The 14,339-nt window shown below is 36.6% G+C and overlaps 1 protein-coding gene across 14 annotated transcripts in view; it reads left to right on the top strand.

Moving 5' to 3' along the window:
* PDE1C (phosphodiesterase 1C) overlaps positions 1-14,339 on the top strand; it is a 369,737-nt gene that overhangs the window by 337,775 nt on the left and 17,623 nt on the right. For all 14 annotated transcript variants that reach the window (XM_084509312.1, XM_084509305.1, XM_084509314.1 and 11 more), the window contains one exon: positions 398-472. In XM_084509312.1, the coding sequence (XP_084365438.1) occupies positions 398-472 (75 nt within the window). The remainder of the gene's footprint in view (positions 1-397; positions 473-14,339) is intronic.

Genomic DNA, 14,339 nt, shown 5'->3' with positions numbered 1-14,339 from the left:
TGTTCTTTAATGCAAAGATCTATGGTGAAGCCTCACAGGCTTTTACTCAATCTTTTAAAAGCATATTTTTTCAGATTCCTGATTTTGAAGTGAAGGTGGTGTTCGTGTGTTTAATGGCCTACATGCAGCCAGAGGAAGTATGAGTTTGAATGTGCACTTAGCAGTGTTAACAGTTAGAATAAATTTAAAAGGAAATTGTGAAGCTTGATTTTCAGTAGGACTCGGAAAAAGTTTGCCTGGTGCATTATTCTATGATAATATGTTAATCATAGTTCATTGTGATGCTTCCTCCTAAGGAACATCTCTTTTTGATATTGCAATTTCATTGGGTTACAGACATTGATACACTATGGTCTGCATTATAATGCTTATAGTATTTCTTACTGCTTCTTTCTAGGTGAATTAAAGGAAGACAGTAAATCAGACAAAAATGATCAGTCTAATGTGGGAAATGAAACAAAGAAAACAGATGGTAAGGACTTAAAATTTCATTACATTTTGTCACCCATTTCTATACGCATTCTCTTGTTTTATAAACATCCACAGTTTATTCTAAAACCAAAAAGTTGTGTGGTAACCAGAAACAGATTTAACAGAAACAGCCACTAGAGCATTAGAGCATAGAGACAGAAACTATTGGGGCATTCTGGGCTAAAAATTATTTCTTTCAAATGCCTAGCACTACTTAGTTGCTCTGTTAGTAAACCACCTTCCTTATCAGTCAATTTCTTGCAGTGCCTTCAAGAAAAATCCTGGATTACTGCAGTTGCTCGATAGGAAACATGGGTTTGTGAGGTTCTATCTTTCTGAGCTTCTTTGGGCCAAATTCTGCTCTCAGTGAAGACAGGCTGCATGGGGGATGCAAAACACAAACCTAAGAAAAACCCTGCACAAAATGTCTCTGCTTTTTATGATTGCATGTTATATTACACTAATACAATCACAGAGCTTTCTTGACTTAATAGTCTGAGGGAGAATTTGCCAGGTGCTGTTGAACCACATTTATGGGAAACAAACCGGAATAAGCATAGAGGCCATATTAAGGATGCTATGGGAAAGGAATATTGATAAAGTGCTGTTGAACTGAAGCAATCCAAGCTGTAGGACAGTTTCTTGGGCATCTGGAAATAATTTCACATAACCCTAAGCCTATTGTTAAGGTCCATAGATCTTTTAGTAGCCTCAGCAAAGGAGAAGAACAGCTATAAAGTCTATGGCAGGTCTCCTCTTCTGCACCTCCTCAGCTGTGCACCACCGGGCTATGAGGCAATATCTGACCCCTTATTGCTCCTGAAGTGATTGCTTAAGTATTGGATAGCAAAATAAATGGAAACAAATGTTAGAACTAAGATTTCCTTTCTATATGTCTCAGTTAAATCAACTGAAATACAGCTATCCCTAAACATAAATAGTTCAGTACTTTATTTTGTTGGTCAAGAAAAACAACCTCATTGTAAGCACTGCAATTTAGAATGGTGCTGTGTTTAGAATTATAGAATCATTCAGTTTGGTAAAGACCTCTAAGATCAAGTAGTAAAACCTTTAACCTAGTGCTAAAATCCACCACTAAAACATGCTATTAAGTTCTAAACCTACATATTTCTTGAAGACTTCCAGGGATGGTGACTCATCCACTTCCCTGGGCAGCCTATTCCAATGCTGCACAACTCTTTCAGTAAAGAAATTTCTCCTAATACCCAACCTAAACCTCCCATGGCACAACTGGAGGCCATTTCCTCTCATCTTGTCACTTGGGATATAAGTCGCAAATCCCTTGCTAGTCTTTGCGTGCTGTTGGCTATTTAATGTCTGTTTGTTCTCTTGTAAGGACATTTTCTTCTCATCTCCTTAGGGAAAAGACCAATGCAATGGGACCAGTTGATTACCTTGAGTAAACAATTGTAACCAGGCAAAGATAATTTGTAGGCTGAATGTTTGTAAGTTTACTTATATTTCATTGTAAGAAATTACTTAATATTCTTATTCCTCTAGCAAAATGACAAATAAGAAGAAAATGTGATAACTCAAAAAAAAAAAAAAGTAGAACAATTCATCCAGAAGTACGTATTAATTTCAGACACACAAATATATTTTATTTTATTTTATTTTATTTTATTTTATTTTATTTTATTTTATTTTATTTTATTTTATTTTATTTTATTTTATTTTATTTTATTTTTACAGAGCTCCCTTAGCAGCAATTCTTTAAGAAAACTCAATTATATTGTTAGAAAGTCATATTATTTACATACTTTAGATAAGTGTCTGTCAGGAAGACTGTCTTGAACAAGTACCTTTCACAATTCTTTCTTCAGGGATGCAGAAATTAAGAGCTCTCCAGGAGTTCACGAATATGTGCACTGCCTTATGTAACTATAATGGCCCCAGAAGGACCAGTGGGTAGAATGGCACCCCATTGCAGTGGGTGATGGCAGAGCAGAGGTTGTGCTAGAAGACTGCAGCCCTGGCAGGATGAGGTACATGCAGAAAGCTTGGAGCTTCTCTATGCAGGTGCAGGAGTATCAGCTTAGCCAGGAAAGTAGACCTGGGATCCTTAATTTAATGGCCAAGTTAGCTTTGAAGTCTCGCATCAGGCTTTTGGAAAGATTAGAGGCATCTATTTAGTCAGGCTGGAAGACAAAGAGGTGAGTTTCATGCTGACTTCAAGAGTGAGGTTGTGAATTTGTTTACTTCCAATTTGCTAATCTTTGTGTGCTGTTAGTTATTTAATGACTGTTTTTCTCCCATAAGGAAATGTTCTGCTCATCCCCGTAGGGAAAAGACCAATGCAATGGGACCAGTTGATTACTGTGAATAAGCAACTGTAACCAAGCAAAGACAATTTGTAGGCTGAATATTTTGAAGTCAAAAACTGTAGAGAGAGATTATAACTAATGAACTCATTGACAAAAATAAGGGGGGAAAATTGTGAATGATGTGCCTTAAAGAGGAAAGAGTTAGGGAGGCACTTCTGTTTTGACAAATACTATAAAAGCTCTTCTGTCCATTGCTCTCTCCAGAGCAAATCTCCTTACCAGCCATGTGATGAGGGATGTGGAGAAAGGAACATTATCCATAGATCATATATAACTGTTTGCAGACTACTGAAATGTTTACCTAAACATGTGCTTTCTCACAAGCTGGTACATGGTCTTTCATGTGCTAGAAAAAAAAAAAGAAGAAAAATAAAGAGAAAGGGGAGGGAGAGGGGAGTTAGAAAGACAGAAGTTACAATTATAATTCTCCCACTACATGTAGATTGCATGTGGGTGAAATTCAGCCTGGGCTTTACTAGCATCAAGCCTGATACTTGGGTACAACAGCCTCTGAGTGTGTGGCTGAGGGATATTTAGTTCAAACAGGTGCCCATTTGTGTAGATTTATCACATCCTATTTCTTCCTTCTCTCTACCACCCATTAGCATCAGCTAGAGCCCTGCATCCAGCTTTGGTCAGTCAGCCACTCTGTCCTGCTGTGCACCTTCATCTAGGGAAGACAGTTACAGAGTGCATAAATCTTTGCAGGATATGTGCCCAATTTACTTTTTGAGCGTATACAAAATTTTATTTTAATATGTTGTAACTGGAATACAGACATGCTAAAACATTTGTAGCATATTCATCCTTCTACGTGGGGAGCAAAGTGGCTGAGGAAACATGAATAAACATCCCATGTGGACACAAAGAAACCGAAGAGGCATGCCTACACTGAAGTAACAGGTGCAATGTGTCTGAGTTAGCTTTAAGCTACCCACAAACAGCTAAGTGTACATGCCTCCAGAAACAGTGATCAGGCTCTCTGAGACACCAGGAATCTATGTATGCATCTCGGCAGAGCTTCACAGAACTGAGTCTATCAGTACCCCAGCCAACTACTTTGAAGGTAGCTTGAGGATGGCTGTGTAAGTTGTGATCATGCCTTAGATTGCAGTATAAACTTCAAAATCCTGTGCAAATCTCACAAGCGTAGGCTAGAGTCCTCTAAACTTCTTGTTACTGGCTTTTTTTTTTTTTTTTTTTTTTTTTTTTCTGGGACATACTGCTTGTTATTCAGTACTGACCTTACCTTTAGTTCCAAGAAAAGAGATACAGGTATTCCATTTCCATATAAAGACACAGTCCTATCAGAGACATCATCAGCGCAAGTCATCAGCATCAACATCATTATCAAATGTTTCCCATGGGACAGAACATTTTAAAACCATTTTGGTTTTAAAACCTAATTTTCCTATGTGAAAAAAACATTTTTGGTTTTAAAACCTAATTTTCCTATGTGAAATTGTTGCTTTTCATCACTTTGAATGGAAAATTTGAAGCAGTTGCACATAATTGTTTTTCTCTACATTCACAAACTTTATTTCTGCAAATTTTTTTTCTACTCACAGAACTTACAATAAAAGAGGAAATTATTTTCCTCCTTTTTCACTTTCATGGTTTATCTTTACCCTCATTTTTTTTTTCCCTAATGGGAAAAGTTTCTGTTGTGTTAATATAAACTTTTCAGTGCAACTCTTTGTTTTAGGCACCAACACAATATATTTTATTCTGTTATTCTTTCTCAGATAGGAGTTACAGAAAATTAGAAGGTTAATTTTTTTGATGTTTGTCCTGGGAACTTATTCTAGTGGTAACAAGCAAATTTGCAGGTTGCAGCACAGCAATATATGGGATATTTGTACTCATCTCTTGTAGTGCTAGTATGTTACATAGAAAGCCTAACATGCTCTAGGTGTGTGTGACAAGCAATGCTCCCACCTCGTGGTCAGATCATAACCCTGCGTTTCAATAACACATTCCTCTCTGCAGTGCAACAGCAAATAATATAATACAATATGGAATATAATGCAATATAATATAAGTGATATGATATAATTAATATAATATAATATAATATAATATAATATAATATAATATAATATAATTTATAATATAAATCCTTTTGAATGTACATTCTCTGTGAAGAGTACATAGCAGGCTTAGCAGAAATTTAGACCTTAGCTTCTTTCGATTTTATTAAAATATGCTGTTACTTAACAGCAGTAAAAAGCCTTTCCTAAGGTTCAGTATGTTGCCCATGCCAACCCATAGAGCTGCCTTTTGGTCTTAATTTTTCTTTTAAATAATTCCTTGATTAGCAAGTGCAAAATTCGTTGATTAGAAGGGTAAAGTACAGGGCCTGTGATGGCAGAGTAGCTGGCACAGAGCATTGTTATCTGAAAATACCTTTGGTGTAAAAATTTTTTTTGAGAGAACTTGTAATGGTGGTGATGATTTACAATGTGATGATGGCTTCACATTTACTGCAAATACAGTTGAATTAACATGATTCTCCCCAGCTTCATTCAAGGAGAATGCAACTTTTCACAAAGCTGTTCAGCCAATTAGAAATTATCTGTCTTTGCAGCCATCTGCAGATAGAGTTTTCAGTAGGGCATTATATATGTTGATCTAGGCAAGACCAATGCATAGCAATGAACACTTGGACATCTGACAAAGTCCTGATCCTATAATCTGCATAATGCCAATGTTGTTTTAAATGAGGCTATGCAAGTGTATAAATGAACATTCACCTATATAGGTAAAAACATAGATTTCTGGTCATATACATAATAGAGCCATCTCTATTTCTATTCAGAAAGATAGGCTGATTTCTCCAGTACAGTCAGAAGAAAAAAGCCTGTTTCAGTTTGTAAGACAAACATACTGGACTCCTTTCTGTTATGTAGTGCTCTTGATATTGTATGTTAGAATCCAGCAGCAGTGGCAAACTGGAGTTACAATAGTTGAAGACTATTTCTAAAGACAATTTCCTTCCTTTTCTTCTTTTATGGCCTGTTATCTGAATTATGTTAGAGGTTATTGCCATAGGTCAGAAATTGGAGATCATTGTTCTACCGTCCTCTGGAAAAGCTTTCCTGAATGCATGAGGACATTTTCCAATCCAAAAGGATGTATTTCACCACAGCTTATCCCTGCTGAACAATTGCTCCATAGTAGTGCAATAAAGGAGGGAGAAAAGCCTTCTGTTCTTTTAAAATCCTTTCTGTGCTCTTTTTTATTTTAAAATCCTTTCTGTGCTCTTTTTTAAAAAAATGAGTGTGTTCTGTTTAGCAAGTGACACCTAAGGCAAGTTGGAATTTGCATAGAGGGATGTATTCTGAGAAGCTTTTATGCAGTTTTAATATTAAATAGAAGATGAACATGATGTGATGCGATCTTTGAAGCTAAATGCAAAATACATGTTAGCATCCTCACTTCAGGAGTATTACATCACCATGCATGCATACTTGATGAGAATACAGGGAAGGCATGGAGAGCTACCTTGCATAAATATGTGTATGTTTTTGCAAGTTGTTTGTTTCACGACTGTATGTGTAAATCTTATGGAAAGCACCTGGTTTTTCTTTGAGACTTTCATGTGTCTCTTTTTTGGCTTCTTTTCCAGGAGCATAGTTCAAGCCATGCCATGTATTTAGGAAGTCCTTAGGACTTGGTACAAAAGCTTGATTGATTTTTACTTCTGCTTTACATAAAGTCACAGAATGTGGATTGTGTGACAAGTTGCAAACTCAGACGTGGCATTTGGTTTAATTTCAGATTCATGTGAATATTTGGAGTATCCAGATGAATGGTGTAAAAAAATCAGTAGGTACCTAAGTGTGTTTTTGAATAGCTAACTTCACAGGGAGCATTTTCAGGTTACCTTTTATTCTTTGGATGTAGTTCCATTCAGAGATAGCTCCTCAGGGATAACATCCACAGCACTAGAGGTGTAGTGGAAACGTGTAACTTGTGCAGTACATTGTGGAAATTCATCCTTGATTTTGCACCATCAACCATTTTATTGCACCATTCAGGGAGTGGAGCTATGATCTTGCTTCTGTTATAGTCCTTCTTATCCCATTTAGGATAATTTGCATGTGCAATGATGTGTAGAAAGTTTTACTTCAGCAAGAGGCCAGTCCTTCTTGCTCTCTCCCTCCATAAACTTACGTTAAATCCAGTAACAACCAGGCCTCTTTTTTTCCCTGTGCAACACTTAGTCACAAAAGAGAAACAAGATCATTTCTTATGGGAATGTTTGAAGGGAAGGAAAAATATTAAATAGCTCCTCAAAAGGTTAGTGATCTTTAGATTTACCTTGTCTGTTCCACATGGGACAACTAGTTTCCAACTTGAGCAGACCAGATATAGGTATCCTACTAAACAAGGACTCAGACAAGGTAGTTTAAGTGGAAGCATTAAGAAGAGGGAAGAAATCAACAGAATGGAAATCCAAAGGTAAAGACTCCCCTCTATAAACTGCCAGCTGAGTGCTTGGTGGGTGGGTACTTTCCTGACCTCTGCTTTGTGCGCCTGGTCTCTCCATGGTGCAGAGGCAAAGAGACATTAGTCCCTTGGACTGACAGTATTTGAGTATGTCCTGTTCAGTTTGCAGAAGCTGGACAAAAAGGAGAGTCACTTTACAGGTTAGTTTTTTGATACTCTAATACCCTAATAGCAACCGTTATTATTTATTACCATTAATCAGTCCATCTCTAGTTTCATTCTTTTCTCTGCTTCTGAACTGCTTCTTAGGTATTCTTAATATCATAACCTGGGAGTTGTTGAAAGAATCTTTCTTTTCCTATCCACGCCCCAAGCACCAAAAAAAAACACTCTCCAACTTTTTTTTCTTGCCAAGAGAGAAAGAAAGCAATTACTTCTGTCTGACCCAGAGCTAAGAATTATCCTAATTTTTCAGTTTAGTCACTCAATCAAAGAAGCAATTATTTGCTCAGTACTAATTACAAAATTCTTACTCGTATCTTTGCCTGAAAACTTTGTTGGCTTCAATTATCATTCTGTCTATGCAGCTCATCCCTCTTGTGACTTGAAAAGCACTAAGGTTTTAGTTTGCATCCATAACAGAACAGGTTTTTATGAAAAACACGATCTAGCATTTACCACAAACGTGTTCAGAGGTTTGAGTTATTTTTGCTTATCAAATATACAATAAGATTTTGCACTTTTTCCTGTAGGCTTCTTTGCACAGTGAGTTTTTAATTTATTTCCTACATGCCTTATTAGGAAATTCAAACATATTTGGTGTAACCAAACTTTTGCCAATGTATCCATTGCTCTTTTCTCTGTAGTTAAGTATCTCTATAAGGTACTAGTAATCATACAACATATGTTAAAACAAAACTAATCTTTTTCTTCCATCACTGAAATGATTTCAGGTCAAGCGTAATGCAAGCTGTCAAGCAAACATAAAATTCAAGATCAGTGTGAACAGGAATTGAAATTGTTTGAAGTCATGAATGATTTAAGGATAATTATGTGCCAAAACTCAAAAATCAGAATACCTTCTGTGCTAATGTCTTTCCCCCTCAGCAACATAAATGTTAAGCACTTGGGACATCTGCTAAATTAGAATGATGGTATTTAAATTCAGTTACAAAACAGGTATTTAAAATTTTCTCCCAACAGTATTTATATATTTCTTTCCTTTGGTTTAAACAGGACTCATGCACCTTCGAGTAATATTCTGTTCCCTTTGGAAAAAATAATCATTACAAAATTTCTCATCCATTAAAAAGACAGATAATGGAGATGAACTAACTTGTAATACATATCTGCTTTTTATTTCACTGATCTTCTGAACTTTGTTTCTTAGGCCTCATTCATCTCTGATGCAACAGAAGCGAGAGAATAGCATAACTATGCAGAATTTACTTCTTCTTCTTGTTAATTTTATTTAAAAATGCTTTCAAAATGGTTTAAACAGGAGAAAGAATCATCCAGTAATGAGAACTGAGCACTCAGATTTTGGACATCTTCCTTTTATTCAGAGCTCCAGGAGTAGCTGTAAAAGTGCTTTTCAGACAGGGACATGTACATCTGAGCACATTTTAACATTCAGGGCGACAAGAAATAACCAGGCTTTTGGGGATGTGCATGTAAAATGAAGGGGTCACTCCTGCAAGATGCTGAGTGAGTCAACAAAAGAAATTAAACAGATGACAGGGTACCATGGAAATTGTTTAGTGATCTGTTCCACCAGCTGAAAATACTTTCACTGTTTGTAGTATTAAGGATAACTTCCTTTTGGATTATGGGTTATTTGAGACACATTTACTCATACTGTTATTTCCCTTCATTTTGCACTGCATCAATAGTAATCATTTTATGACATCGGTTACCATACAACAATTTGTCATTTTTGTTGTCATTTCCCCCAGTGCCTCGATAGAGCAGAATGAGGGGAGAGAACAGGCTTTGAATTAGTATTATTCTAAAAAACCTAGGCTTATCTGTTGTGCTTAAAGTTTATTGTATTTGAAGTGTCAGAAATATAAGTAAGAAGTGGGTTTATAATCCAAATTTTAAGCAGTCTGAGTATTTCTAAACTTCCAGGAATGCTGGAAATTTGGGGAAAAAATGAGTCTCAGGAAAGAGCTTCATAGAAATGTGATGTTTGATGCAAGTTTTTACTTGTTTGGGAAATTCTAAATTTTGTTTAAAAATTTGAGCACTTGATTATTTTTTTTTTTTCAGTTTATGCAATATTTTAAAATCTGTTGTGAGAGATTTTGTTTTGATTTCTTTTAAATAAATGAAGGTAGAGACTACTTTCAAATACGATATCAGCTTTCCTATGAATACTCAATGTTGATGGCTCAGACCAAAAGTCTCTTTAGCTCTCCATCATCTACTTTACAACATTTCATAGCAGAGATTTTAATGAAGAAATTATAAAAACAGAGCAATACCTTCCTTCTGGAACTTTGTCTTCCTCAAAGGAACAAGGTAGAGAACAAATCTTTGACTTGAATAACCTCTGATGTATTTTTTTCCATTACTTTGTCTAATTATCCTTTGAGTCCTGGTACACTAGTGTACTGGGCACTCTGAGGCAACACAATTTAAAATTTAAGTGGGCATTATATGAAAAGTCACATCTTTTTATTTGTTTCAAGTTTACTGCTTGATAATTTCATTTGATAACCCCCTTCCTGCACTATAAAAAGCAGTGAATAACTGTTTCCTATTCACCTTCTCAATGCCTATCACATTTTCATTTGCCTTTTATTATATTCTTCCCACAGCTCTCCCTTTTCAGGCTATAGAGTCATTATGCACATAAACTTTGCATATTTAACTTTGCTTCAGGTGAAACCCCCCTGATATCTGCTGTTTATGTTAGAACATAAAACTGACAGTCAGTGTTATGCACTATTGTTACTAGGATGCAATGATTTTAATAGAAATGAGAAAACCTGTAGGGTTCTTTTTTTCCCCCAAATTTTCAAGAACAAAGTATACAAAAATCAAAAATGTTCATTTAAAAGTAATTGTATGCTGACATTTTTGGTTGCTATCTTTATGATTTCGTATCATAAAAGCATGACAAGTCACCCCTGTAGGGGGTTAAATAAGGATGAATACTACTAACTGAGGCTCTCTTCCTCAGGTTTTTCCATGATTAAAATACAAACTCAAAAATACATTGGGGCAATAGTACCTCAAGGGCAAAGTTATTTGTCAGTGTGGTGGGGTTCTGCTATCCTGTAGAAGTGTTCATACAGCCTGCCAAAAAGATAAGTATTTACACATGCTAAACACTTCTTTTTCACAAATGAATTGCAAGGTTGCCACAATCCTCTTAGAATGTCTGAGTGTATAATCCTGGATGGCTGTGATATCATCTTGTGCTTCCCTCATTATCAAAAATGGTTGTAACGTTTAAGGAAAATATTTGAGAAACATATTTGAGAAAAGCAAATAGAAACAATGGAATAACCTCACAAATTTGATGTTCACATTGGAAGTGGTCTTGGTGCTTTCCAATGGAAAAAACATACAAACAAACAAAACCACTAAATCCTTATTCCACATCACACTGCCCTGCAGCCTACATTCAGCATTCAATTTTTAGGAGATAAGATAGCAGAATTTTCTTTTAAATGAAACTTGGAAACCGTGGGGCTCAGTCTTGTCTTCACAGCATACCCCTGCATGGGAGGACACGGGGAGTGTCTTGAGCTCTCTACGGGAAGCACTTTGTTTTCAGCAGCTCGGGAGGAAGGGATGGAGGGAAAGGGCAAGCGCTTGGCTGGATTGGCAGAGCAGCCACCTTCAAAAACAGTACAGAGAGAGGTCAGCCGTATACTTCCAGCTGGCCCAACCAGCACAGTGCCTGAGATGCGTGCTTGGAGAGGAGCATGAGTCATTACAGAGCAGGTGTAGTTCCTGAGTCAGTCTAAACTCTCACCTCAGCCGAAATGCATCTGGGGCTCTGTTCCTGTTTTCCAACTGGGTAGCAGATTGTGCAAGTTTGCATTAGACAGGCATAATAAATGCCAACTGTTAAAATAGGTAGTTCTTGCAAGGCCTTGGACTCCAAAACATTTGTTTTATCACAAAAATAGAAACATTTGTGTGAGACAATAATAGAGACAATTGTGTGAGATTAATCACTGATTGTGCAAAATGGACAGCCAGCTTCCTTGCTGTACAGATACAGTTGCATGCTGTGTGAAGGAAAAGACAATGTAGTATATTTTCACTTTGGTATGTCAGACTATATAGTAAAATAGTAAATATATATATATATATATATATATATATCCCAAAGAGCGCATGTTAAAATGCCCTAGTGTTAACTACAAGCTGATAGCAGAAATGGACTTCATATTCTTGCAGTGGGATCTGGTATCTCGTGAAGAGCTGTAGAAGTCATTGGCATTTCGTTTGTGATCAAGGGGAGGGCCAATAGTCAACCCTGACAAACAAAATAAACTCAACAGTGACACTGAAGGACAGAGACATGTATTCAGATGAGGCTGTTTCAGTTAATGAATTTCAGTATATGCCAAGTGATCTACAAGTCTTCCAGTGTACAGAGCACTGAGTATTTATTCTTTTTCCTCTTTCAATTACCTCTGTTAATATGTACTAATATTTGCACTGGATCTATTGTGCTGAAATGAAAAAGAGGCTGAATCATATCCAAAGTTAAGGTAGTTTTAGGGAACCTATATTGTATCCAAAGGGAAACTCGGCCAGCAAGCCAAAACATTTGCTTCACCAAGTAGAAAAACAATTTAAAGCAAATGCTGTATTGGAATGTTCTCATTGAAGCTGATGATGTGGCTGACAGAAGCAAAAGGCAATATATGACTCAGTTCTCTGCAGGGAACTTCTAAAGTCTAGAAGAAAACATCACATTTATCCCTGTTTCATTAAAAGGGATAGGAGGAGTTAAACATCTTGTAAGTACAGATAGCATAAGAAAGGGAGACTTTGGTGGTACTTCGAGCTCTGCTTCAGATTCCTGCTGTGATTCAGCAAATCTTTTAAAAGATTCAGAAATAATGACCAAAGCTGTCATTTACTCCACTTACTGGACATGTTCCAAATGATTACCTTTCCTTCTGGATCAGTATCTTCTCTTTTAAATATATCTAATTATACATCTCGCAGGATTATTATGATCCTGTTAATGACAGTAAATCAGGCCGAACTTTTTAGAAGGGATACATCAAGAAAGTGTAGCACTATTGTTATGGATGCTGCTATAACACTGAAGATTACACTGTCGGTAGTGCTGGCAGTGTGACAGCTCAGTCTAAATAAATCCGACGAAATGCTAAAAGCTTAATTCTTCACAACAGTGTCTTTAGACTCACATCAGTGAGCAAGATATTGTTGTAGCAACTTACAGGGGACCATCCTGAAAGAAGAACCCCTGCTAACTACATGGTAGAAGAAAATGATACCAAGTCGAGCCACTGCTATACATCAGAGATGATGCAATCTAGCAGCAAAATCTTAGATATTTGTTTTGTCTTTTTGCCTTTGCTTAAATAAATAAATAAGCCAAAAGCATGTTCTTGAAGACAAGAGAAGCTGGTTTTCTGAAAGGGACACAAAGAGATTTTTATATGATCCCATTTTCAGAGGCATGCACAGCCTTGCAGGTAAATTCCATCTGTCCTTGGATTGAGACAACTTGCCTGAGAGATTCTTTCAAATGCACTTTCAAACTCTGCTGACATAAATGTTGTTGGAGTAACAGTAGCTAAGCAGAGTGCCAGGCATACTCAGAGAAACTGGCTTGGCCAATATAGAATAAAATATTCGTGTTCCTATTGGAAGCTTTTCCAGAAGATTCCTCAAGAAGGGTGTGAGGAAGGATTCTTGCCCATATTTCTTCTTCAAGGCAATTTATTCATTGTGAAGATTCCTTTGTGGCATAACTATAAAAATCAACCTATCATTATTCAGGTTAACATTAGTCAAATATAGCCTAATTCTGAGGCCAGGGGATTTGTTTGTATTTACCCAAAGAGTTAATTCTATTAGCTCCATTTAATCATTCTACGTTTCTGAAGAGATCAAGGAGTTTAATTATCTAAGGCAAATATAAGCTCCTAAGTGCGTCCTGAATATTTTATATCGTATCTTTGCTGTGAGAGATGGTTTCATAAATAGCTTGTCCCTAGATACCTGATTTGTACAAGTTCCTTGTATAGGAAGACAGCCCGTTATTACACTATGGCTAGGAGTAATACTGACAAGCTTCTCCTCACAGGGATGTTTTTCCTTCTGTTGTGAATGCGTAGCTCTGATAGTGTCTTTTGCTGTCATTTGCTCCTAGATGTCATACTCAAGAACTTATTAGACTTTATTTGGGCTGAATACTCTCAATGAGAAGATGCCTTCTCTCCATCAACATGTGTTTTGATATTGTGTATTGTTTCGGTATTTTCTAGTTAACACCTACAGATATTATACAAAGATTGGCGACATTACTCACTACCCTGGGCAAATAGTTGCTGAAGATTAGCAAATTGCAACCAAATTTACACAGCATCATAATTGGATCAGAGGTGCAGTTTTGCACTTACTGTATTAAGTCAGTTTTCTGTTACAGACAAGTCAAGCAGAATGTAATATGCATATCCTTAGGTCTCAAACACCCATCCATCCTGGAGGCTCTGCTTTTCATTGCAAACTACTTGGGAGACAGGAGCTTTTTAAAAAATAGTATGCTTTTGTGTTTGGAGCATTTTCTTTTTATCACCCCAAACCATATGTACAATGTTGTTGCTTTTATGACCAAAAAAGTACTGAAATAGCTAGTGAGCAAGGGTAATCATAGAGCTCTAAAGCAAAGAAACTTACTGGGACCTCTTGATCTAAGCAGGATGACTTCTGTTACACAATCACAACATTGTCAAAGGTTTGATTTCTGCTGGATTAGTCATAGAGCAATGGATTTCACTTTGTGTAAGACAAAATTATATTTCCACGCAAGTCAATAAGAGGCACAGATTTCATGCAACTCACCTT

Source organism: Aythya ferina (genome assembly GCF_964211825.1).
Source record: "Aythya ferina genome assembly, chromosome: 2".
NCBI lineage: Eukaryota > Metazoa > Chordata > Aves > Anseriformes > Anatidae > Aythya > Aythya ferina.
Note: the sequence above shows the minus strand (reverse complement) of the source record. Positions and strands in the feature narration are given on the sequence as shown.